Below are 27,544 nucleotides of genomic sequence, written 5' to 3'. Positions count from 1 at the left end.
TTTTTGGAAACGGGCTACTTCAGAATCCTAATACGATATCGCAAATATGAATCATACCTGTTTTTATTATTGTTTAGATTTCTGGATTATACTTTGTCATCTTAAATGTAATAATGTGCCTTTGTTGGTGCGAGTATGTTGAGGTTAGGCAGGCGAACGAAACGCAGGGCACGAAAACTATTATGATGGCATAAGTTTATTATACACTTCAGGTTTTCGGGGGAAAAAACAAAAAAGGTATTTGATTCAGATTTTCATGAATCAAAAACTCGTCTGAACACCTTCGCAGTGGCGGTGACGCCCACATCCATGTGACTGTGTGACAGGCTTAGCGCAGTAAGTTTGTGCTCTCACTCCTGCAGCGCGCGAGCTGCGACTCAGTGTCGAGAGGAAGATGATGATGATGATGATGATGGTTATATGTGGGCTGTGATTAATTCAAGCGGATAGGATTCAGATCTTACCACATAGTGAGCACCTGCTGTGGCTGCTCAGCTCTGAGTGCTTGAGCTCTGGGTGTGACTGTTGTCTTTTGTCCTCCACCTGCCTCCTCTCAGTCAGATGAATTTACTGGAATATCTTCTGTATTAAACTGGATCGTGCTGGAATTACATTTAGCTGAAAAGTTGTGCATGCTCACTAGTTCACGGGTGCATCTGATCTGTCTCTCAGTGGCACTCTCAGCGTATCGGTAACTCATGTGTTTATGTGATTATTGGTGCTCATCTGATGTCACACAGTGAGTGAGCGCGCTCCAGATGCACGCGCTGTTTGATCGGAATTGGAAAGGGCTGGGAATCGATCTGTCTCCGGGCTCGTTACCCCACGGTGTCGTGAGGATGTTCAGCTGTGTCGGGTGTTTTTGGGTGCTCCTGTCCTCCTCCCTGGTCGCGATTTGCAGTTTCAGTTTCATCTCTCCCGCATGGATAGTGAAGGACCATCTGAAAAACAAGGACTCCGTGAGTTTCGGGCTCCTGTGGCACTGCTCCGAGTCTCAGGATCATATGTACAGATGTTACACCTTCGGCGGGCTGGGGAAATTTCAAGAGATTCCTTCAAGTTCTTGGCAGGTAGGCTGGATATTTGGTTAACATATGAGCAAAATACTAACCTAAAACAGTATTAGCTATGAATGTCGAGGATACTGCAACTTTTGAATCAAACGCAGACTGACATGCAGAGCTACATCAACATCAGTTTGTATGGCGCGTGCACAAGAAGCAACAATCACGCTGGGGAACTTTTCTGTCCCAGGCTGATTGCGAAGAAATGATGCTTCTATTAAGACATTTTTAGTTTTAAAGAGTAGGTTAAAACATATAAAACGTTTAGGTAACTCTTTATTTTACAGTGTCCTTGTTACACGTTACATGTAGTTACTATAGTAATAACTATAAATTATGCATAATTAAATGCAACTAATACTACAAAAAACCTAATCCTAACCCTATAGTAAGTAGTTAATTAATATTACTCAGTACCTAATTCTATAATTACACTGTAACAAGAAATCAAGGACACCTTAAAATAAAGCGTAACCAAAGTTTTTATTACTTTAATGTCTTTTCCCTATTTTTTTAAGTGTTGAAATATTATACATGAATCTTTTTTCTAATTCATAAAAAGTGTTCAAATTGGCGAATTCCAACTTTCCACTTTTTTCAACCTTGATATTATATACCCCTATATTGGTATTGTGAGTTTAAACATCAGAAATGTCATTTTGAGCTTTTTTTGGTAACACTTTATTTTAAGGTAATGTATTACAATAACAGTGAATTATGCATAATTACAACTAACTACCCCTAAACCAAACCCCAACTCTATAGTAAGTCCATGTAGTTAATTAACATTACTCAGTACTTATTTGAGTAAGTACAATGGAACAATGTCACCTTAATTGAAGTGTAACCTTTTTTTAAATCATGTGTCATAACTATAGTGTCAATATGCCAAAAGTCCAAGTTTTTCTCCAAAAAGTGATACAATTGTCATACCATCACAGTAGCAAGAATCCACATTATCCCACATTACTCCAAGCTAGATTATACATATTAATTGGTTGTTCAAGTCCATGATCAGGGACATTTAAAGAATGTTTTAAAGAGACAAAACACGAGTGTGAAGAAGTTTCATTTGAAAAGATTTCAGAAGTGCAAGTAGTCAAAAGTGCCTTAATTGAATAATCACCATTATATTGCTTTATTATGTTTCTTTGAAACAACATGGATTGTGAAAGGTGCTATACAAACATAAAATATATAATCAGATGACTTCTGGCACATTCCCTCTTCATGATGGGAAATAAAAGGGCAAACGTTGCTTATCTCAGAGCAGGACCATGGTAGTTTTTGCTCATTTGACATACAGATCTATTCTTAGCAGCAAAGTGCAGCAGTCATTTTCAATAATTCAAAGCCCATAAAGCAAGAGTAGAAATGGGACCATCCCAGTAAATGCTGATCAGTCCTACTGGCAAGAATAAAAACATAGTTTTACACTGCCTGTTGAAATTTCCTTTTGCAGTTTACAACCTTGTAACCTTTTCAAATTATCCAGTGTCTAAAATGGGGTCACTTGAAAAAAGCCATCACGTAAGCAATGGGATTGTGCTAATAGAGGCTCATGATTTCCTGAAAGGTTAGTGAGACATGAGTATTGTGTTTATCAGACTTCATCGGACTGTCCTCAATAAACTCATAGCTGATTTGTCCTTGGGGAACATCTGTCTTTTCACCTCAAACATATCATATTACTCTAGATTATATAAAATGCTTAAAAGATGCATCTTTTATTTCACACTGTTAGCTTTTCTATTGCCTTTGGTTCATTTTGACCCATTTTCAGTCAAAATACTATAAATACACTATAAATACATTGTTTTTTGATATTGGAAAAAGGTTTTGTCACACTGTCAGAATGTTGAAACAAACACATTTCATAAAAACATTTTTTTTTAAACAACTGTTTAGAAAAAAAGTGTTAAAGTCCCCCTGTGGTGAAAATCAAGCTTTTAGTGTTGTTTTATGTCTGTGTTTTTTTTTTTTTTTTTTAAATGTGTTTTAAGCAAACCATGTGTAAATTCATAAGTCACCACCATTGCTGAGTATTTTCTCCTTAAAACTGCAGTGAACCAAAGACAGTCTCAAAAACACGGTTTGAAATCGCTGGTGTTTCTGACATCACAAACTACCTTGTAACCAATCACGTCAGTGTGTGATTGTCAATGAGTGGATCTTTGAGCTGGTGTGAGTGAGTGGAGGCGGGGCTAATTTGCATATTCATAGATCTGCATATACTAAATGAGGCAAGGGTGTAGAGATACATTCAAGGTATTTTAAGGCATGAAGACATTTTTTTTTTAAAGGAAAAAATGTTTAAATATGTAATTTTGGTGATCAAAGATAAGTTTTAAGGGATACAATTATTGACTACTGGGAGACCCATTAAATTTGACCCATATTTGACCTTTCACCACTGGCATTTCAGCGTTTAAGCAGCGTTGAATTCTTAATGAGTCAGTTAGAATTCTCCTTAATTTTCTAATTGTAATTTCCTCCTTAAACACTACCTGACAACAAAAACTCTGCCACTCTTTCATAAACACCTGTAGTAGAACAGTTTGTTTTGCATTAGTGGGAAATGTGGATTTATTGTGATGGATGTGGAAAGTGGGCTCATATTGACAGCTCTTGACATAATGGAGATTTATGTGTGAAATGCATGTGAACTAAAATGGCAGCTCTGTGTGCATTTTGTAAATTGAACAGAATAATCCACAAGTTGTTATTAAAAATGTGTCAGATATTATGAAATGCTAAAAGGGATGGCAAAAAGAGGACACCCATTCATTGAGGTTGTGTCCTGATCTTCTTCTTTTTACATTCATTTTTACTCCAGTTGTGTTGCTCAATATTCAATTTTATGAGGGGGTCTTTGGACCTGTTGTATTCCAGTCAATAATCATACATTTTTAATGATTTTCAGAGAGGATCAAATTTCTTAGGACATTAAAACTATATTCAGACTGCAGGCAAATCAGATTTTTTTTCTCAAAAGTTGCAGTGCAGAACTCCGTCGCACAGGAAAATGCTGAAATCTTTGCTTGGACATACTTCCGTGTGAATACTTCCGACGTTCTCTACACAAAAGACAGTTTGAAATCTGATTTGAGCAGCCAGAGCGTCCAGACTGAGACGCATCTGTAAAAATCTGATTGGAATCGCATTTCAAACCACTTCCATATGTGGTTTGAATCAGATTTGAAAAAACAAAAAAAGATTTTATGTGTTTTTTTTTTTTTTTTGCTGTTCAGACTTTCAAAACCCATTTGGATAAAATCTGGATTTTAGTCTGAAGTCTGAACAAAAGTTCACAAAAATCACAAACGAGATCTCTTTAATTTCTCAGTTGATGCTCCTGAAAAGCTAAAAACACTGCAGAGCTGTAAATGGAGACGTTCAACAGAGATCTCAACAAACTGTGCTCAGATTTACAGAAATCCTTAGTAAAAAGTCAGATATTTTCAAATAAACTCATCAGTTTCTTTCAAAAGCAAATTGATTGTATATCTTTATACGTTGACTATACAATATATATATTTAAATGCATTCCATTGACTGTTTTTAAACTAAAGTTTACAGATTTTCAACCTGCTTCGTATTGTTACAGTGTTGGCAGTCAGTGTAAATGAGCAATGTTTACTCTTTCTCCGTGTTTCCTGGACTGAGAAATTGACGTTTATTTGTCAGCAAAGCAGCCACAAACAGATGGATCAACAGAACAGTTATTGTAAGAGTAGGTTTATCACTAACATTGGCGGAAAAACAGAATGGCGTTTTTTTTCAGATTTTCCGTGGCGTTCTCTCTGAATTTACGATTCTTTGCATCCTAAAAGTTTGCTAAGGAGATTTCCTACAAAAACAAGGAGGTATTTGATTAATGAAGCGTATCCTTAGTAGACTGGTGGTTGTGGCCTTGGACGGCAACATGCCCAGTGCATTATGCGTGTTGAAATTTTCCTACCTATTTGGCATCCTTTTGTCCGATTTTTTTTCTTTTTTTCTTCTACTATATAGGCAGCCAAGGTTTTTTTTGAAAGCCCATTTTGCCAGCGGTGAAGTATCCCTTTAATCTAATGCACTACATCCCACCCTAGTCCTAAAAATACATTTTCAAGGTATTAAATTTAAGTTAATACATGAATAGATTAATAAATTAATAAGTTTATTTCAGTTTTCCCAGACAGACATATATATAGTCCATAGAAATGTAGTTCAGCTTCTGTGTTGCTTTGTTTAGTCCTTTTCCATTTCAGATCATACAGAACACAGAAGCCTTCCTCTTGTTCCCTTAATACCCTAAAGCTCTCTCTCTCTCTCTCTCTCTCTCTGGAGCACAAACAACCTTGTGTCTTATGATTTATGTATGGATGAAACATTAACATTTGAAAGGAGATAATAATAAATTGCATTTCTTTGATTTTTTTTTTAGTGAAATTTGAAGGGCGGAGGATAAAGATTGTTCTGCCCATATGCAAGGCATTAGAGGGAAAGAAAGGAATGGATTTGGGAGCATTGTTTGGCAGTGATGTGTGCGTGGCTTCTGCTAAATGCTTCAGTACATACATAACTGAGTATACACAACTCTGACTGCTGAATCATTTATTTATGAGCATTGTTAGCCTTTCCATCTTTGTTGTTTTGGAGATGAAGAGTTTGATTGTTTCCGAGTAAGCTTTAAAATGCTCGTCTTTAAAGTTGATTTGCATAATAATCTTTTCTGTGTTAAAATACTTTCTCTTCACCCAGTTTAAAGTGCTGAGACAACTGTAAATAAACCATTGTTAGACTGACTCCCCAAGAGCGTAAACACTGGCTCTGTTCTGCTTTCAGCATTGTCTTTTGAGTGCTTGATCGACTTCTGAATCTGAATTAACCAATGGTGTGAGTTTGGGGAAGGGCTACCTGTTTGTCTGACCAATGGCAGGAGGGTGTACTGAAAACCTTTTGTCATTATTGACACTGCACATTTAGTTGTCTAAATACTGTATATATAAAAAAGCTCTGTTAATGAGGATTATGAAATAAATGATTATTATATTATTGTGTCCAAGCACCAACAACTCATGTAGACAATACAGTAACACAACTGTACAACAATAATATATAATCATTTTGGAGATCAGATTAGTTTGTAAACAGAAGTCAGGCGATATTGTAAATGTACCATAGTTCTGCAAAACAATTCTTTGTGTTTTAAAAAACAAAACAAACATTTTAAGCTATTGAATCATTTACACTGATTCTATAAGACCTTAATGGTTATTTACCCTCTGGTGGGCAACATTAGCATTGCATCCATTATTGATATAGATGTTTGATATTTTAGAAATTGCTGTTATCCTTACAGGCATCAGATATTCTTGAAATTTGGCCGTTTCTTCAGAATGCCCTGTTGTCCATGTGTACCAAGTATTGCAAAGTTTGAACATTGCATTCAAAAGATATACAGTTAGTCTTTATGCACCATACTAACAAACATTTCAGCCAAACATTTCTCCAAAACGTTACATTTAGCACAATTTTATTGATATCTTTTTGTTAGGAGTATCTCAATATAATCTCAATTTTGTACAAATCGGACAAACAACCGAGGGCGAGTTAGAAAAAGTAGTTTTTCAAAAAACAAAGCGGCGTGCAAATGTATTTTGAGGGAACTGAAGGATTCAGAGGAAAGTTTCATTTTTTATTAATGAATCTAAAGAGGAAAAGAATTTTGATTCTATCCCTTAAAATGCAGATGTACTTACAGCGCCACCTACTGTCTGATGGATGTGTGTGGGGTGCCTGAGTCATGGCCCCCCCATGATTGGGACCATTGGGACTGGGACCATTCCACCAAGTTGAGATCTCTGCAATTTACGGTCTCGCACTCAGTTGGCAAAACAGTAAAAATTCAATAGGGTCCCTGCACCTTCTGTTCTTAGACCCCTAAAAATAAGCAATCAAGCTTGCAGATTTGCTGGCACATTGGTAGGAAATGTCATTTATGTCAAGTTATTTTCTACACTGAGATGCTTTACTGGCTCAATCACATTAGTTTTTCATGCAGTTAGCACTGGATTCTCACTCAAAGAAGAGATCTATCTCTCTTTCTCTCTCCTTCACACAGATTTGCTGACAGAGGCTTTTGTCATGCATGGGTGGCTGCCTCTCTCAGGTTTGGGTGGTCCCATGTTAAGTGTTGTGCTCACTCGGCCATCAAGACATGAATACAGTACTTTTTCATCATGTCCTGCCTCGACTCATTGGTGTGCAGATTATTCCATTTATTTTAAGACTCCCGTCACATGTTTCCCATATACGGACTCACACACACGTTTCTCAGCGTGCCCCGAGCCCCCTTTCTCTGTAGATAGCTAAGGCTCATGGGGCCTGTGTTTAGGTTCACAGCATGACATTTTGTTGATATTTTGTAACTAATGGTACTGCGGTTTTCCAAAGAGGTGATGTGAATGTGAAATGGTTAAACCAACTACTGTAACTGATAATGATTCGATTTATGTATGAACTCGTTTGTTCTCGTCATTCTTTGTTTGATAAGTGTAGTAGCTCTAGGTGTCCTAAAGCACAAAACATACTCTCTGCTGCATGAATGCATTAAAATGTCAATGTTTCTGGTCTTAGGTCTCAGACATTCTAGCTACGCAAACTTGATTTCATGCATCATTGAAATCAACGCGTATGTCATTGTTTCTTCTACAGTCGTTTTTCTCATTCGGGTCAGCTATCACTGTAAAAAGTGAATAGTTGGATCAACTTAAAAAAATGACTTCAATTGGTAACACCTAAAGAAATTAAGTTTTCTCAACTTAAATTATCACGTTTTATCGTGAAAAATCTGATAATTTAAGTTGAGAAAACTTCATTTCTTTAGGTGTTACCAATTGAAGTAATTGTTTTAAGTTGATCCAACTGTTCACTTTTGGTTACACTTTATTGTAAGGTGAGTGTCACGGTGTAATTATACTATTAAGTAGTGAGTAATATTTATTAACTGCATGTACTTATAGGGTTAGGATTAGGGTTTGATTTATGGTTAATTGCTTGTAATTATGCACAATTTACTGTTATTACTACAGCAAGTGTATGTAACACTTGTAACAAGGACACTGTACAAAAACATGTTACCAAACTTTCTTAGACATGTTTATAGCTAGCTAACTGAACAACTTCCTAAAGCCCAGTTTTGAGGCGGGATTTGGCACTTCAGGCTCCATTGTCATGAAGTTAATGGGTTTTTGGTTAAATGCCTGAAGTAAGGTCTGTGCTTAACAGTTTTTGGCTTACAAAATTACGTAATTCTTGCAGCACTGTGTATAACCTTCTTATAATAAATAATGTCACCCTCTTGAATGCTAACATTTATTTAGCGATGTGCAAAAACATTTTTTTTTTTTTTTTCAAAATCAATTTTTTGTAGGTGGCCTGAACAACTAGTCAGCTAATTGCTCTTAAAGAATCCCTGTACAGTTTGACTGGTTTTGGGTTCACCTTATGCAAGAGCAAGACACATTCTAGCATTTTAAAACAAATAGACAAACTGAACTAAACTGAAAGGGGTCTTGATGCATATTTTGTATTGTTGGAATATTTTATGACATGCCATCTTAGAAATCCAACACTTATGGTGGGACACGAGCCTCAATTGGACTGATCATTTATTAGCCAACGAGTTAAACATTGTGACCCATCCCTAACTGTAAAACAAGTAGGCTTGATATAAGAGTACCCCATCAAGTGTATGTCTGATTTTACATGAGGATAAAAGTAGTGTTTCTGTCACTCAAATAATAGAGCATGCTCGCAACATCAAGGTCATGGGTTTTGTTCCCTATAGGAATGCATGAACTGATTAAAATTTGTACCTTGAATGAAATACAGCTTTGGCTTCAAGCGTCTAGCTTTAAGCATGAAAATGTCAATGTTTATAAGCTCTAAAAAAGATGTTAAACATGCTGTCTGTGTTCCTTGATACATTTTACATTCAATACATTCCTCACTATTGAATCAGCAAAACCTGATCTTCTTGGTTACTGCCCGCATAGTTCTTCTGAAAATACTCTTTCATGTTTTCTGTGTTGCATAATGGAGGTATGCTCTTAGGTCCCTGTCTTGGTCTCTGTATTTGTCTCCCTGCTTCAGATCCTGTTGTTTTATGGTGAAACTTTTGTTATTCTCTTTGCCTCATCTCCATGTTTCAAAGCAGGCTGTCTGGATGTTGTCAGGCAGCACTCGTGATTGTGAAGCTACTGCCATCATGCTCTTGACGGAGAAGAAATTAAATGAAGCTCCTAAAAACTGAATATCTTTGTCCCTTTTAGACCATGTTCACACTTGGCAGGTTTGGCTAGATTAATATGAACTCTGCCATCTGAACCTTGGTGCTTCAACAAACAATCGGACCGAGACCCACCATTTCCAAACTAACTCTGGTGCGGTTCGACTGAAATATGAGTGCAGCAGACCAAGGACATCTAAACAAACGAAAAAACAGGATGTGATGTCACAAGAAAAAGGACAGAATGCTCAAGCATACTTGGTTATTCTCGAGCTACATTGCCCATTACAGTTCGATACAGGCATCAGAACTGAAAACATAAGTGTCATCATGACTGAAGGTGATCATTTTCTTTTCTAAAATTTGCTCTTTGATTATCGTGATTTCATTGTTGGCTATATCCATCCGCACTTTTTCATCATCACTTTAGGATTCCTTGATGCCTTAAAACAAAAAAGACTCATAATCACTAATATAGCTTCTCTCTGTCCTAGATCCCCATGGGCATGAGTGTGCTGTTGACAGGCTGAGTTATTAGTTCTTGTTGAGGAAGTCTACCCTGGGCTACAGTGGTAGACAGCGACAAATGCACTGGAAGAGCACGGTGTGGAGGAAGTGATGCTCACTCAAGTTGTTAAAAGCTTAAGTGATTACAAAGAGACGTGACAGAACAGTAATGAAGTAATTGTTGAATGTTGGACTGATATTAAAGCTATAGATCCCTTTTGCGCTGACGTCACAATTACGTCACCGCGTTAGCTGGAGGCAAAACAAACGGAAAACTGGAGGCGGCCAATACAAACCAGCACAGATTCGGCTACATAATAAGGAGCTTAAATTATTATTATTATTGTTATTAAATGTCATCTTGTTGTGTTGAAATTTTATCGCATAATGTTTTCTAAATGATTGTGATTATTTGTGAATCATCTATGATTGTATACATTGTTTTGATTGTGACTAGACTTTTTGAAGAACCTTGTAAGAAAGTGTAATCAAATACATAGTTAAAAAATGAATATGCTGTATCTGGAATTTTTATTTCTAGAAAATATTCACATCATTAAAATTGCACCGTAATGTCACTCTTTACATTGTCGTCTTCTGTCTGGCCGTGGAGCTGGCTAGGCAGAACTGCGGATCGTAGGCTACCACACAAGTCTTGTACGTCAAGTCAAGTCAAGTCATCTTCATTTATATAGCGCTTTTAACAATGTAGATTGTTTCAAAGCAGCTTTACAGAGATAAACGTATAATTTAAGGTAACAGAAAATGTTTTGGCTTTATAGCGGTTCTTTAATAAAGTTATTTTACAGCTAAAGTTAGTTTTGATTGATTCGCTTCCGTCGCAACGATCATTTGTTATTAAATTAGGGGCCGCCAAGACGACACCATTCTCTCTACACAAACTTTAAACGCGATCCTGTGAGAAACGCTGATGGCGTTCATATGCGCATTAAGAATTGGTTCTATAGTTATGTGCGTTTGAATATATGTGTGCAGGTTTGTTATTCCTTACAAACCAAGCCTAAACAAATTACTGGTGTTTCCTTATAGTTTTGATTCAGAATTTTATTTTATTTTATCAATTTGGGGTAGATACTCAAATTGAGTTTTCCCGACGACGCTTTATCTGTAGAGTGGGAAAGGGATCCTCCATAGGGAGAGACTAGTTGGCACTTCAGCACTGCGTTGTCATCGGGTCCAGGCGAAGGGCCTTCGTCAGATCTGGATACGGCCTGGATCCGGCAGGCTGCGGGAAAACCTCGGGATAAACAAAGACACTAAAATTAGCGTAGATGCCATTCTTCTCATGATGTAACATGTACATCAGGATTTATGGGAAGTGTTCCCGGTTCCAGCTGACCTAATCTATGCAGCCTAACACTGAATTATAGAAGTCTATAATGTATTATGTGAATGCTATGTCAAAGAGATGTGTCTTTAATCTAGCTTTGAACTGACAGAGTGTGTCTGCTTCCCGGACAATGTTAGGAAGATTGTTCCAAAGTTTTGGTGCTAAATAGGAAAAGGATCTACCGCCAGCTGTCGATTTTGATATTCTAGGTATTATCAACTGGCCGGAATTTTGAGATCGCAATAGACGTGAAGAACTATAATGCGTTAAGAGCTCGCTCAAGTACTGCGGAGCTAAACCATTTAGTGCTTTGTAAGTCATCAGCAATATTTTAAAATTGATGCGATGTTTAATAGGGAGCCAGTGCAGTTTTGACAGAACTGGGCTAATATGGTCATACTTCCTGGTTCTGGTAAGAACTCAAGCTGCTGCGTTTTGAACTAGCTGTAGATTGTTTATTAAGCGTGCGGGGCAACCACCCCACACAACGTGGGGGTGCACAATGGTCAACGTGACCATTTAGTACAGTTATAGGCATCTAAATATGTATATGCCCTCAGTTTCTCTTTACCCTCGGTTTCTCTATCGGGAAGGTGTAGAAGTCAGGCCACTCAACCGGAGGTAGCGTTAACGTTGATCCTGTCAGATCGTCCATCCATTGAATGAGCGTGTATGCCGGTGTCGAGCCAATCTGGGATGTCCGTTAAAATTAACTTTTGCAAATAACAGTCGCAGTCCTGGACAGTGAGTGACCTTGCACATTAAGATAAAATCGGATTTTCTCCAGTCATTGTTAAAAAACAAGCTAACAAAACTTGCACACTAACGTTAGTGAAGCGGCCAGAGGGATCGTTCTGCCTCCACCTAAGCTCCGCCCACAAAAAAACGTCACCATGTTTACCAACTGAAAAGGGGTCTATACTGCTCTCACAAGGGCAGTAAGGGTTTTTCAAAACCTCTGACCCTAAGTGTTACAATTTGTTGGGGAACTCATCCTGCACTGCTTGTGCTATGGACATTTTTGATACTTTACATTGTATAGTGGACCTTTTTAGACAATTTTCACCTGATAGGCAATAAAATGGGCTAAAAACCCTAAGGATAATAACTATAACCATAACTAAAGTTCTAATCATTCTAATTCTATGAGAATAGAGGAAGTCCACACCATAGCTATAATAATAATGACACAGGTTGTATCCAAAATTACAAATTTCCAACTATAGGAGGTAATTAAACCATGTGTGAAATGAAACAGAGACTTTGTAGGTTCTTTACATGCCTCTGCAAGCAATCTCAACCTTTTGACACAAGCTGATTGGCCACGAGCTGATTCTGCCGCCAATTAGATTGCTTGCTCAACATTGAAATAATCTGGTTCAGTGTTTGCTGTAAGCTGGTCCTGCAACGCACTATCACGAACCCCTCCACCTCCCCCAGCTCCACCTGCCTAGATCTACTACAGGATTTATCTATTCATGCAGCAGCAGCATATCTTACATGTTTACAGCAGCACATCTGTGTATCTAATGGCTGTAACAAATCCATACTTGCTCTGCAACAGCAGCTGCATGCGTAGCAGATCTAGTCCGCCAAGACCAAATACATTAACATTGCCATATTCATTAACGCATCCCCTAGCCCTGGACCCTTGTTTAAAACCCCCTGGTCTAGAATGCTTATATAAATGTAATGCACTAGTGGAAGGGCTCACAGTTCACAGAACAGCTCCTCGCAGCTTCCATTCTCTCTCTCACAAGCACACATGCTGCGTCTCTCTTTATCCTTGAGTTCCTTGTAGTCTGTATCTTGAGAAGGCAGCAGTAATTTCCTGCATCTGAACCTGTTAAGGGTACTCGGCCCGTGGAACCAAACCACCGAATCTGCGAGTTTTATCATGGCCACCACATTGCTGTCTAATGAAATGATGGATGAGGCCTAGTTTCTCTCTCTCCCTCTTTCAATCTGCCTCTCTCTTCCTCTCAGTGCAGGAATGTGAGAGAGAGATTGCGCACAGAGCAGGGCAGAAGCATGGCGGTCCCAGCAGAGAGAACCCACATATTAAACTGGCACAGGGGCCAGCGGATCAGCTGTCAGGCTGAGAGATATGCAACACCCCGGCTCCATGCATTTATACAGAGAGCAGAGTAGCACAAGGGGAGAAAGCCTTCAGATCGAAGCCAGTCACTCAGTACACACACGACCCCAGGTTTTTCTCACTGCAGATTTACAGGGTCAAGATATTTCCTTCTTTCTCTGTATAGTCCTGCTCATACATTTACATATGCCTTGCAGAGTCTGTAATGGGTTTTCCATTAAAATAAAAAGTGATATTGATAAGAAAAAATATTTTTTCTGCCCCCCCCCCCCCCCCCCCCAAAAAACATAAAAAATAAAAGCCAAAATCAAACTGCAATTCTTATTACTTTTTGTAAAAGTGATAAACAAATAGCAGATTCCTCAAGGGAAATGTAAACTTATGAGCAGAACTGCACAGCTCTCTTGTTTCTGTCGGGACATCCAGTGCATCAACAAAGCCTCCGGCTAATGGAAATATCCTCCCTTATAGGTTGTAGTGATAAGGTAAGAGATGTATTGGGGTTGTGTTTGTGGAACAAGGCTCTGGAGAGGAGTTACTCCCTATCAGATCAGCCCCAGAGAGGATGGGGAAGCAAATTAGTGTCATTCTCATTTATTCACTTTTTTTCCTTTAGCCCTGTTTACAGCTGGTATTAACATCCATCTCGGGTGATCCATTCAACTGAGCTCAGCTGTTCTCCACTTGTGAGAAAATAAAGTGCCACATTACAATATATAGCCATACAATTTTTTAAAGAAGACTCATGCTCACCAAGGCTGCATTTATTTGATCACAAATACAATAAAAACATTGATACTGTGAAATATTATTACAATTTAAAATATCTGTTTTCTACTTTAATATATTTTAAATATTATTTATTCACGTGATGGCAAAACATAGTTTTCATCATCTTTACTCTAATCTTCAGTGTCACATGATCCTTCAGAAATCATTCTAATATGCTGATTTGCTGCTCGAGAAAAAATTCTGATTATTATCAATGTTGAAAACTGTTGCGCTGCTTAATATTTTGAATATGTGAAAACCTTTGATTCTTTGATGAATTAAAAGTTTAAAAGAACAGCATTTATGTAAACATAAATTACAAATGTCTTTACTGTCACATTGTAAATTGAGTAAATGTAAAAAAAAATTAAGCAACTGGCTGCAAAGCTATTTTAAGCTAAATCAACCCTCCCCGGCAAGTACAGTGAGACCTTAAGTACTGTGAAATTATTTAATTGGAATCCACTAAAAATAATATTTCTAAATATAAAACTCTGATCAATTTACTGTCTTTAAAGAATAAAATTACTAATTTCTTTTAAAAAAATCACACTGATCCCAAACTTTATTATTATATATTATTACAGTTTTTTAATGTCTTTTTTTAATGTCTAAGAAGCATTTGGACTATTTACTCTTACATAAACCCTGTCCACCAAGAGGTTAATACAAGGTGTAAACTGCCTTTTTTTAATAGTCTTATGAGAATGATTTTTGTAGAGAAAAGTATGAGCAGTATTGACCTGACTTGAGTTTCACTTACACAAGTGTGACAACCTTTAATAAATATGTCAATAATGAGAATCAGGGCCTTTGACCAGCTTTATCAGGTCAGAGCAGTTCTGTCCCTGAGTGGCCTTCTCACTGACCTCACCATCTCAAGGCTTTGTTCCCTCAGGAACTCAAAACAAGAGGCTCTAATTGAAGCAAGAGTGTCTGAATGCAATAAAGAGCAACAGAACGAATGACATTGTGAGTTCAGCTTTTGATGGGATTTAATCTGGCTATGGTTTATTCACTGATAATACACGGCACATATTAAAATGGTTTTGGACTCCTTTGGGAACAGCGGAGAGAGGATTGTGGATGAGGGAGAGTTCAGTGTCAGCATCTGTGGCAGAGATATGGCGACTGTTTGGATTGGATGGCATTCTGGCATGACAGATAACAGTAAATAATAGAGACTGTGTTACCACGATAGAGTTGAGAAACTGTGATCAGAGTCATGGTTCGCGCATAAAAACATCACAAACAGGAACTCTTTTTGAGTCCAAAAGCATTGGCAGTTCAATCTCACACACTGCGGAATCTATCGGCCTTTAAAGTCGGCATGAAATTGAAGTTGCGATTGTCTTTTCTTCACTGTTGTGATGTATATCCAAGTGAAACGGCTTCTCGAACAAGAAACAATGTAGCCCAGGACTTTATTTTGTCTATCAGGAATTAGAGCTGCACGATTAATTGTTAAAAGATCGCAAGACCCATGCGACCTATTTTTAAATGACATTGATTCGTCTATGTCTACGTCTATGTATTACAGTTATTAATATTATCACTGAAGTGCTGGGATTAAAATCGCCTTTTGAAAGTAACTTGACGCTTCAGATGAAGATTGAATCAATTACACCATTATACCGGTAGGTGGCGACAAGTGACTGTTAAAAAATGTATTTGTCATTGAATCATCCATTCAAGAGATTTGTTTGAAAATGCTGATTCATCCAGTATTGAAAGTCCAGTAGTGAAGTCTTTATGAGTGAGTCACTGAACTATTCATTCAAACTGATTTTTTAAAAATAATTACAATTATTTATATATTTTTAAATTGACTGCAACAATTAACATTTTGTCAGAACCTCTAGCAAATTACATGTTGTTTTGTGTAGTTGTCTATTCAGAATCGTGGGAGAATCATGATCTCTATTTTAAAGGAATAGTTCACTTTTCAAACCTATGGAAGTCAATGGGGTCCATCAACTGTTTGGTTACCGACATTATTCAAAATATATTATTTTGTGTTCAGCAGAAGAAAGAAATTCATACAGGTTTGAAACAACTTGAGGGTGTGAGTAAATGATGACAGAATTTTCATTTTTAAGTGAACTATTGCTTTAAACCAAAGATGCTTGGATGGTTGTGTTTTGCTATTGGTCGATCTCATGTGAGTGACAGGTTGTTCTGCCTTCGCGCTGAAAAACACATCATCAGAGAGAGAAGAGATGTTGTTTCAAACTTTTACAAGTCTTGACATACTTTGTTTTTCTTGTTAAAAGAACATGAAATTCAATTAATTAAAAATGTTGCTCCTTATCTTCAAATCAAATTGCAACCTTTCTGTGAGGTATCATTCAAGTCCAGTCCTAACCTCAAACTTTATGTGAGAAACCACAGAACTTTTATAAACTAGTTTAAATTCAGAAATTTTTGATCAGAGCTCGCCTGTCTGGATCCTTCGCGGCTCAAGGCTAATCACAGTCGTGCCTGTCTTGATTTAGTACAGTCTAGCAGGCAGACCAGCCTGAAAGCAATTTGGCTTTTGCGATATACAGAAGCTTCAATATTTGTCACAGGAGCTGAATTCATTGGGTCTGGGATTTAGATTTGTCTTTCTTGGCTTTAGGCAAATGTTATAGAATGATGTTTGTTGCCAAGACTTCAATGCATTGGAACAAACAGCTGCTTGGACAGTAAAGTGTGTTGTGATGGATTGAGTTGCCAGTCTGGGATTGGATTAAGGGAGATTAACAACGTTAGCAGTGCATGGACTAAGAGGGAATTGTGAGTGATGTGATGCATTCATAATGAAACAACATTCACAATCCATTGTTCTTCCATAGAAAAAGGATATTCAATGAAAAACAAAAGTTGAGCAGATATTTTCCATGCAATGGCAGTTAATAGTAGGCAGACCAGAAATTCAAATATATACTCCAAAAAAAGTATTATAAAAATAGTTATGACTTTTGCTTTTGAAAACCAATTCAAAACATGTATTTTATTGTTCCACAAAAGTCAGTGACCTTTAAATTTTAAAGCTGTTCTTTCATATTCTGGTGAGAGATCAGCTTTACAAATGAACCAGGGATCAGGCTAAAGTGACAAAAATGTCCATGATATTTAAATAAATTTTTTTATATAAATTTAAATAACTTTTTTAACTATTTCCTTGTAATTTAAATATGTATGTTGTATCCTTGTGCTTGTTTAACTAATCAGGCTAACAAATATTTGACCTATTATTCGGTAGAATTTGTTATTTATTTAGAAGTCATTATTTATGCCTTTCTGAATAAAGTATTTGGCTTTGGCCACATCCCTAAGTTGATATGAAATAATTCATAAAACTATTTTAGGGCCCTTTCACACCTGAAAGTCCGCACCAAGGTCCGAACCAAAGTTCATGTTTTGATGCATTGTATACATTTGGTTAGTTTTGGTTTGGTTTCACATTGCAATTATGCGAGCGCACTAAAGACCTTTACATGACGTACTTGCGCCCTGTCGTCATCATCTATATGGGCTGCATTAACATTGATTGGTTTGTAAACGGACGTGCGTCTGACGTCTGCGTGTTGTCAAGTCGGTGGGTAACTTTGACAAGAATGAATGAATAGAGTGACGCATATCGTTGCCACTATAGCCTACTGTTATTATTACGGCATTACTCCCTGCAGCACCAACTATACTCGACGCTAGTTCAAATTCGCCAAATGAACGTCCTCGTTGTGCGAACATTTTATCATCGCCGGCAGGACGCAGGACAAATGTGTGTGTGTGTGTGTGTGTGTGTGCATTTGTGTGTGCGCTCGCGTGCGAATCAGCTGGAAGAAACGATGTGGGCAGGACTGCACATAAACATTCTTCTTCAGTTGTTTAGGCTACGCGGGAACCACCGGAACTTCCTGTAAATGGTCCGAAAGTCCGAACCATACAGAAAATGCTTTCACACTAGAAACGAACCAAACCTTTGTTCAGTTTGATCCGGACCGAGACTACCTCTTTTCGTTGGACCAAATTTCGTCTGTTTGGTCCGGACCGTGGTCATGGGGAGGTTTCACACCTGTAATTTTGATTCGGACCAAACTGAAAAGTCCGAAAGTCCGGACCAAACAAGGTAGGTGTGAAAGGGCCCTTAAACAGAATTTTGCTTGTCATTTATGTCAATTAAAATACTGTATGGTATGTAATAAATTCCTCTATTTGCACTGCGTGGGAATATGGTATGGCCTGATGGCAGTGGCCTCTTTCAGCAGGACAATGTACCCTGGTACACTGCACACCCAGATTCTCCAGATCTCAATCCAACTGAGCATCTATGGGATGTGCTGGACCAACGAATCCGATCCATGGAGATCACACCTCTCAACTTGCAGGACTTCAAGTGCATCTATTATGTTTTAATGGATAATACCTTTCATGTAGTGTGTAATATAGATATTTGTAAATGTATAGGTCTGCAAATTTTCAAAGATCAAAGTGCACAAGTTATTGTCTGACAAAAGAAAGAACCGATTCTGAACTGCACGAGTCATCAGTAATTCCAGTCTTACTGTCTATGTAGGTTTGTAACAAATTTTCATGATGCCAGTCTATGGTCTACCCCAGACAGCAACATAGTGTCGGGCCAGATCCGGCCCACATCTGGTACGTGTTGAGTCCACATGTACCAGATGTGGCCCGGATCTGAACCGACACTGTGTTGATATCTGAGACATTGGCTGCCCGCAAACAATGTCTACTTTGACCCTCAAATACTGTAGTTGTAGCTGAGGCCTGGAAGAGTTTGGTTTCATGTTGTCGACATGTCGAGAAGACCAAATCCAAATCCAAAACCAAATCCACTTTGCATGCACTTCCAAAGGATGAGGACTTGTGCTGGAATTGATACAGTAAAACAGACACCATTGTTACTGTTCGTATCACTGTGTATACAAGTGATGAGGAAGAGCTGAAATTCAGATATGGTAATGGCGACATGCATTGTAAGCGGTAGACCAATCACAACAGACTGAGCCATCTGACCAATCAGATCAGAGTCTCGGAAAAGGAGGGGTTTAGAGAGACCGAAACTTTATCAAACCATTTCAGACACAGCGAGGAAAGACGTGATGATGCAATATATATTTATTGAGAAAATGTAAGTGTTTTGCATTTAAGCCTATTGTAGGAGACCTTTAAAACAAAATTAGGGACCTTTAAAATAGCATAATATGGGTATTTTAAAGGATCTGCTGCTAATGTCTTGGACTCCACAATACTTCTGAATGTGTTCTGTGGGATCTGGCACCATGTCATGATGCATCAGAACTGTTTTGGCAGCATGAGGGGGACCTTCACCATATTAGGCAGGTGGTTTTAATGTTGTGGATGATCAGTCCAAATCCAATTGGGTAGCAAACTGATCAATCAAGAGTGTAACAGGCACATTCTGTTCTCGGCCTGTCTAGTTAGGTCGATGTTGCTGTGTTAGATTACACATGGATTCTAGCAGAGCTTTATTTGCTCTGCAAATGTATTTTTTTACAATTCAATTAATTGATTCAACTAAAGTAATTATAAGTGGACAAATCATTGAATTTAGTAAAAAAAAAAAAAAAAGCCTGTCATAAAGGTAAAAAAGGCCCCAGAAAATCAATTACAGTGGATCAAATATTGCCCCTTAATAAAAAAAGTTAATTTCTGACCGTAAGAGATGTGCATTTATCGTGTCATGGCTCACAGTGTTGAACAGTATCTGCTCTTGATTGATTTTTCCCTGCCATTGTGACATTCAAGATCCTGTTAGCAGTGCAGCCTGCCTGTTTGCAGGGAAGATGAGTTCTTATTAAAAATAGATTGTGAGGCATGGAAAAAAACGGAAGGAGGGAAGAGAGAGAAAATGAAAACGGATGGACAGAACTGAATAGTCAGAGTGAAAGTGAAGGCTAAAAAAGGAACAAAGTAATGACGAATCAAATCTGAGCAAAATAGGTAGGAGATGAAATGATGAGGGACCAGGCAGAAAAAGAGCAGGCGCTTTCTTCCTCTAGGTGGAGGACAGGACAGAACGCTGAGTCAGAGCTTTCACCTCGCATGATGTCCATTACTTAAACAGCCTGTCCGCTTCAGCAGCTCCACAGGAGACCCTCTGGGTAGTTTATGTATTGATTTAACCGTGAGCCCAGGACCATTTTTTCTGCGTAAATGATTGTTCACTTGGCTTGATGCGTAGGGTACATGCTCTGCTGTGGGCTTGTTTCCATCAGCGGGTCTCGCGCAAGCCATTTGTAACATGCACGAGCAGATGGATCGCTGACCGCACAACAGCCTGCAGAGCAGATGTGTTAAATCTTTTCAAATAAAGAGCTGAGCTGTTGATGTTGGGTCAAAAACCTTTATGAAGCCAGCTTCTCATAAATGGTTGTTTTCACATAAACAATACACCAAGTTCTCATTTTCCCCTACCCTGGGGACACTTTAAAAGAGCCATATCACGGAAAACTGGATTTTCTTGGTCATTTAAAATAAGAGTTTGTACCCTGTAGACACAGTCCTGCTGTCAAAACTCAAAGGTCCATTCACAGCTGGGTAAACTGATCGTTCAGGATTGTCATCGTAACATCGCTAGAATACGACCGCCCACATTTACAAAGCAACAGTTATTGGCCCACTCAATCACGGTGAAGGAGGAAGTAGAGAAGAAGATCATTTTTCAGTCCGCAAGTCATTCAGTAAGAGTAAGATCTGCAAATGCAGCTGAAAGTCCTTCTGATCGATCCTAAAAAAGCAGTCATTTACATAGAGGTCTTAGGGTATGTTTACACGACAACGATGTACTGAAAGCAGAAAGGTTTTTCTTTCGCGTTTTTTTTTTTTTTTTTTGTATACAGATGACAACGGTCAAAATGATCTGCGAAAATTATTAAAAATGCTGTATTCAGCTGCAAGGCCAGTAGTCGGCGACACACTACGAGCAGACTGAACACGCAATACGTACGTGCATGACATTACTGTTTTCACAAATTTGCATTTTTGTAGTTTATACGGAGACAAAACCTGTTGAAACCAGTTTTAAAAAGTTAGCATTTTCAGGCCCCCAAAACGCAGTTGTCGTCTAAATGTACGGCCAAAACACATAAAAAGTTTTCAGTTGAAAGCAGTGTCGTGTAAACGGCCCCTTAAAAGTACTTTGGAAATTAGGTATGTACTAATATAAAAATTCCAGCTAATTATTATTCTTATGTAACGGCTGATAACCGATTCATATTCTGTCATATTTTGTCTAAATTAAAAATAAAACGTTGTTTCAAATGCTATAGTGAATTTAGGCATCAGAACAAACAATATAAAAAAATGCTAAAGATGACATTTAACAGTGTTATTAAATTATTGGTGTTGTTCAAATTTTAACTTTAACTTCAAAGTCTCATTGAGACTAATAACGCCCGATAACTGATGTCACCGATATATGCAACATAGTCTCAATGAGCCAGGGTTGAATATATGGATTCCCAGATATTATTGTAAACCATTAAACTGGATTACCACACAGTTTTAGGTTCTGACATATTCAAAATTGGCATTAATCAATAATTGAGCAAAAGGTAAAAGCCAATCCAGTCCAAAACTTTAATTGTACTGATTTTATATTGGGTGGGGATAGCACTTTTGTTTGGACGCTGCCTATCTGTAATCACACCCCTGTAAAACAGTTCAATATATTTAAGAGCTGTAAGTTTTGTTTCAGTTGCAGACAAACAATCGGGAAGTCCATGGGTAGAAAATTGATGCAGCCGACCCTTGGTATCAGCGCACGCCACTTTCATGCACAGTAAATATACAGTTGACTATAAAGGTCTTATACACAACTTTCATCATGCTCATCCAATGATCTTTTTATCCTATAACAAGCTCAGCCTATTATTTGCGCTTCTCGTCCGACTGTCAGAGTGAATTTCCGTCTCATAGCCCACATCTCGAGTGCAACTGAGCCTTTTTAATTAACGGTTGCTCACATTTTGACAAATGCTTTTGATGATTTGAGATACTGAATTTGCTATTTGTGTACTGTTGCATCACTTTTAACAAACGGCTGACTGCATAGTGCTTAGCACTGGTCAGGATGCAGGAGATGCACTTTTAAGTGAGTAAGTAAATCCTTTTGAGGGAGTAAATTATTTTGCAATCAGGCTGATGCAACCTCTGCTTCTGAGTTTGTAATACACTCCATCACATCATTTGAAAATGACTGCAGACAAACCTAAAGTTTATTTGTCTTCAAGCCTTCAAAACCATTTTCCCTTTTATTTGAGGCATGTTTTTATTTGAGGCATGTTTTATTAAGTAAATTAAGTTTTACTGTTTTTCCAAGGCCACATGAAGTTTTTTTCTATTATATGTGTAAGACATAACATTTTTGTGTGTGTTTGAGGCTGAAGACAATTATTTGGTGTTAGTGGTTGGTTAAATGTGTTGAATCTTCAGATGACGATTTGACGACATCCTCACCGTCAGTCTCTATCCCGGCCTGTATAGTGAGAACTTCAGTATTTTTCAGGCAGCATAGGGAAGCGCTGACAGACTGAAGCGCTCATGCATAAATGCAGGAGAAAGTGCACAGAGTGGCTTTATGGAGAGCGGGTAGGGTGTACTCAAGGACAACTTCCACACTCTTTTCCCTTTACAGCTCTTTTAGATGAGTGCCAAATACCCTCGCTCACTAATAAACATGTTCTAAGAATGTTTTGCTAATGTTCCCATTAAGGTATGAAAAAGTTATTTTTGAATGTTCTCTAAAAAAAATTCTTTTTTTTTGGGGGGGGGGGGGGGGGGGGGGCGTATATACAAATGTATACGCTTTATTATGCAAAAGTTAAAGGGTTAGTTCACCCAAAAATTAAGATTCTTTCATTAATTACTCACCCTCATGTCATTCAAAACCCGTAAGACTTTCAGACTTTCGAAAACTTCAGAAAAACAAATGAAGATCTTTTTAATGAATTTTGAGAACTTTCTGTCCCTCCATTGACAGCTATGCAACTACCACTATTACACATTTTCTCAAGAGACTTGATCACTTTACATGATGAACACATTTCATTTAGGCTTTTATTCAAATTGAAACATTGATCAGGGAACATAAACAGAAGCTCAACCGAACCTGCTTGATGCGTGAGAACAAACCTCATTGGTTCTTGCAGAAGCTCAAACGTGATGTGTAACACGAGAATGAATCTCATTGGTTCTCGCACATCGAGCAAACATGCTTGAGCTTCCGTTTACCACAATTAATGTGTGCGTTGATGAATGTTTATATGTGAATAAAAGCCTAAATTCAATCGGTTCATCATAAAGTGATCGTGTCTCTTCAGAAAATTTGGACTAAACCGTTCAATTCATATGGATTAGTTTTACTCTCTCTTTATAAAGTTTTTGAAGCGTCAAAGTGGTAGTTGCGTAGCTGTCAATGGAGGGACAGAAAGTTCTCGGATATTATTGTTTTGCAAACATTATGGTAATATTACTTTTGAATTTTCTCTGAATCAAATAACATAAAAAAAATGTTAGATGAACGTCCAACTAAAACGTTTCAGGAAAAAAAAAAAAGTTTTATGAATGATGTATATAATGTTTTTGTGCTAACGTTTTGAGAACATTATTAACGTTGTTAACATAACTGGAAGAACGTTTGTTCATAACTTTGAGAGAACCTTGCAAGAACGTTTTCCAAAGTTCTGAGAATGTTCTGATATACAGCCATATCGCACTGCTACTCGTGTGATATTGCTCATTCTAGGAACATTGGATAACGTTCTGGCAATGTTCTCTCAAAGTTATGAACAAAGTTATGAACAAACGTTCTTCCAGTTATGTTAACAACGTTAATAATGTTCACAAAACGTTAGCACAAAAACATTATATCATCAGAGAAGAGAAGAGATGTTGCTGCAAGAGGGAGGGGAATTTATTTTGATTTAAGATTATGAGGGCACATGTATTAAAAAAATAATGTGCATGGATACATTTTTTATAATAAATTCTGCCATATTCCATAAAAAACAAGAATTGTCCATTTTGATTTCATGGGGATTTTAATCCACAGACTATTGTCTCTACACAGTCCTCTCACTGAGGATAAGAAGCATTTTTTTCTTAGACTATCAGCCCTTAATGTGCAGGAAAAAGCATTAATAACCTTGCATCATCATTATACAACATTTGCAAGTGCTGATTCTCACACAGTGATGTGTTGTTTGTTTACTCTCACAGATGGATCTCATCGTTAAGCAAATTCTTTCTCACTCATATTTATTTATATTTTCGTTCATTCATAGTTCTCTGTCATCTCATACTTGGTACCGCAGAGAAAATGAGAAAGTGGACGTGTTTATGTGTGTATCTTTATTTTAGCCAGTGCTTCTGTCTGGATTTCTGCTTGAAGGTCCATATTCTTTATTTTTAACAAGATGAAAAGGTGAAAACTCGTTTTCTCAGCTCTGCCATACCATCATTAGTATACCTAGAAAATGCCTCCACATCCTCAAACCCTCTCATTTGCGCTCAGACCATCTACTATTTTGATGTATTATTTACGGCCCTGCCGATGGGGAGGAAGACTGCAAAAGAGGAGGACTGAAAAGAAAGCGTAATAAGGAGTGGGTGCTGTTTTATCTTTTCTCTTCTGTTTTTGCCCCACGCTCTGCGCAAACCCCCATGAGACATTAACGTCCATTGAGCAGACATGGCTTTTGTGTCCAGTGAGCTGACATTGTGGACTAATGGGGTAGTTGCTCAGGGGCTTTGTGTCTTCATTACAAAACACCAGATCCAGGCCCTGCGCAGCATTCCTTAACTGGGTCCCATTGATCGATAGTTAGTTTGTTACTCATTGTAGCATCTGTTTTACAATACACTCTGAGCTAAAGGCAACAGCATTCTAGAACAGGGGTATTCAATTAAAGTTCCAAGAGGTCCGGTCTCTATATTTCCTTCCCAGCGGAGGTCCGGACAATACTTTTTTGGAACAGTTATACATTTCCATCAAGGCAGCTGCAGTACTTTGTAAAAAAACATCAACTAAACACTCAAAATAGTCATCAAAGATGATAATCTTGGGCCCCGAGAGCCAAAGCAGTGATGTCTAAGAATTTTTACCAAAATTTACCAAAAAAAGTTAATATTTCTCCCAACTGGATAGGTCTTCCCTTGCCATCTCTAAATCATTTTCCAAATTATAACATTGTATATTGTAAAATGCTTTTGATATGCTGATTAATAATGCTAAATGCATGGAAAAAAAACAAAACATCTAAAGGCGCCATGCATTACCAAACCTGGTTTAGTTAAACGGTCAGAGTCATCTGCATGACAGAAATAATTGTAGGCCTTTTTTCTGCAGTGTTTTAGCAAAAGTATCTGTTTTCCTGCTCACCATGTTTCTGCTGCTGTTGTCAAAAACACTGCAGCTCTTAATGTGGTGCGCAACATTAAGAGAGAAGCAACGCACATGGAGCGGAAAGGGCTTGAATGAAGCGCGTTTGGCTCGAGATACAAATATTAGTGGATGTCATGAACGTCCCTGAGCGCCTGTGGTGTGAACCGCTCTGTTTTGACTTGCTGCTCACTTTAAACTGTAGAAACGCTAAAATGGCGCTAACGCTATTATGTCCCGCGATCCTGATGGAACCAAGCAGGGTTCTGGAACCGGACTGCGGTCCGCCATTTGAGTACCACTGTTCTAGCACAATGCTGGAGAGTACTGTATATACAGTAGTGTTTAACTGTTTCAGGATTGTTTTCTTATTTTATACAACAAAAGAGAACTCAGAGGCTTTTCACCAGACAGTGAGGAAATCTACCTAGATTTGTGAACAATTCAAAGAATACCTGCTGTAGAAATATATAAAGGCTACATTCAGAATGGAATACTCACTTCAAGTTTTTCAAGTTAACATATGCTGTTTACATCGAAAACAACCTTTTCTCTTTTTCATCACCACTAGGCTGTAGGCTAGTAGAATTTATATTAAAATCTATGTTATATGATGTTATAATGTGAGTGAATCTTCAAAAATATCAGGGGCTCAAACCCACAAAGTAGCTACTCAACATGTCTCTGAGTTATTCTGAGATGCCTCTAAAGTTCAAGGTACCTGAACAAGGGCTAATTGACTCCTCCCATCAACACAATTGTTTATGACGGCACATTAAAACATGATGGGGCTATAGAACGCAGCAGTCAAATCTCCATTCACTTTCTCCATAAGGTATTTGGTTTTTAACGATAACTTATAAACCTTTAAAGCCAGACCTACTGTGAGTTCCGAGGTTGTTAATCAATGGTAGATGATTTTGTTGAAGCCAAATATTTTGCATAATTTCAACTTATTATTTAAATGATAATTTTTGACATCTGAATTCCTTTTAAAAACGCAAGTACTCAAGATGCTTTACAGATAATTCCGCCAATCAGAGTGTTGCGGCAAGCAAATCCGGCCAATGAAACGCTGCAAATGATGTAATCGAGTCGGACCCGCTATGCTTTCAAAATACTTTATATTTATCTGTCTATATTTGTACATATATGCATATTTTGCAGTACACTTAAAATATATTGTTTCTATAGAAATAATCAACTACTTTAAATGAAAAGTTTTGTAATCCTCCATTGTTTCTAATTCAGTTAAGGGATTCGTAATGCTTCATGGGATTGTAGTTCTTTACCTCACTAAAGCCGTTAAGTCTTGTACCTTTGTCTTTTTTGTTTTTCAAATACTTTTTCACTTCAAATCAATGTTGTTGATGTTATGATACACCCCGTAGCTGGTTGGTTTGATTCATGGCTTATAAACTTTGAGAAAGACTTTTTTTTTTTAATTCTTTTGGGAAAAATTTATGGAAAAAATACTTCCGGAACCAATGGCGCTGAAAATGCGGGCGCAAATGCTCTCTATAGACCCAACAAGCCCCACCACCTCTGTGCCACCACTGATTGAAATAGAAAGCAAGTACAAAAACGAAGTAATTGTTTTTTCATGTTAACATGTTACTTACAGTGCTATGCATAAGTTTAGACACCCATGCTAAAGTTGACTAAAAAGAGGAATAAAAAATCATCTTTTGGAAATTGAACTTAATGCCTTAATTAAAAAAATTAGGAAAAATCCAACCTTTAAGGACACCAGTTTTCTTTGTGAATGAATAATGTATCGTAAATAAATAAATGTTTTTCCTTAAAATACAGGGTGCATAAGTCTGGACACCCCTATGTTAAATTCCCATAGAGGCAGGCAGATTTTTATTTTTAAAGGCCAGTTACTTCATGGATCCAGGATACTATGCATCCTGATAAAGTTCCCTTGGCCTCTGGAATTAAAATAGCCCCACATCATCACATAGCCTTCACCATACCTAGAGATTGGCATGGTTTTATTTCAGTTAGCCTAATAGCTGGTTTGATTTGCATTGAGAGATGATCTTATGGAAAGTACTCCATG

At 37.7% G+C, this 27,544-nt stretch overlaps 1 protein-coding gene across 1 annotated transcript in view; it reads left to right on the top strand.

Moving 5' to 3' along the window:
• Positions 1-224: 224 nt before the first annotated feature.
• Positions 225-27,544, top strand: part of lhfpl7 (LHFPL tetraspan subfamily member 7) — a 165,666-nt gene continuing 138,346 nt past the window's right edge. The window contains exon 1 of the mRNA XM_079872747.1: positions 225-1,070. Coding sequence (XP_079728873.1) covers positions 759-1,070 — 312 coding nt within the window. The 5' untranslated portion in view covers positions 225-758. The remainder of the gene's footprint in view (positions 1,071-27,544) is intronic.

Source organism: Squalius cephalus (genome assembly GCF_949319135.1).
Source record: "Squalius cephalus genome assembly, chromosome: 5".
Taxonomy (NCBI): Eukaryota; Metazoa; Chordata; class Actinopteri; order Cypriniformes; family Leuciscidae; genus Squalius; species Squalius cephalus.
This window is presented reverse-complemented; position numbering and strand designations above follow the sequence as displayed.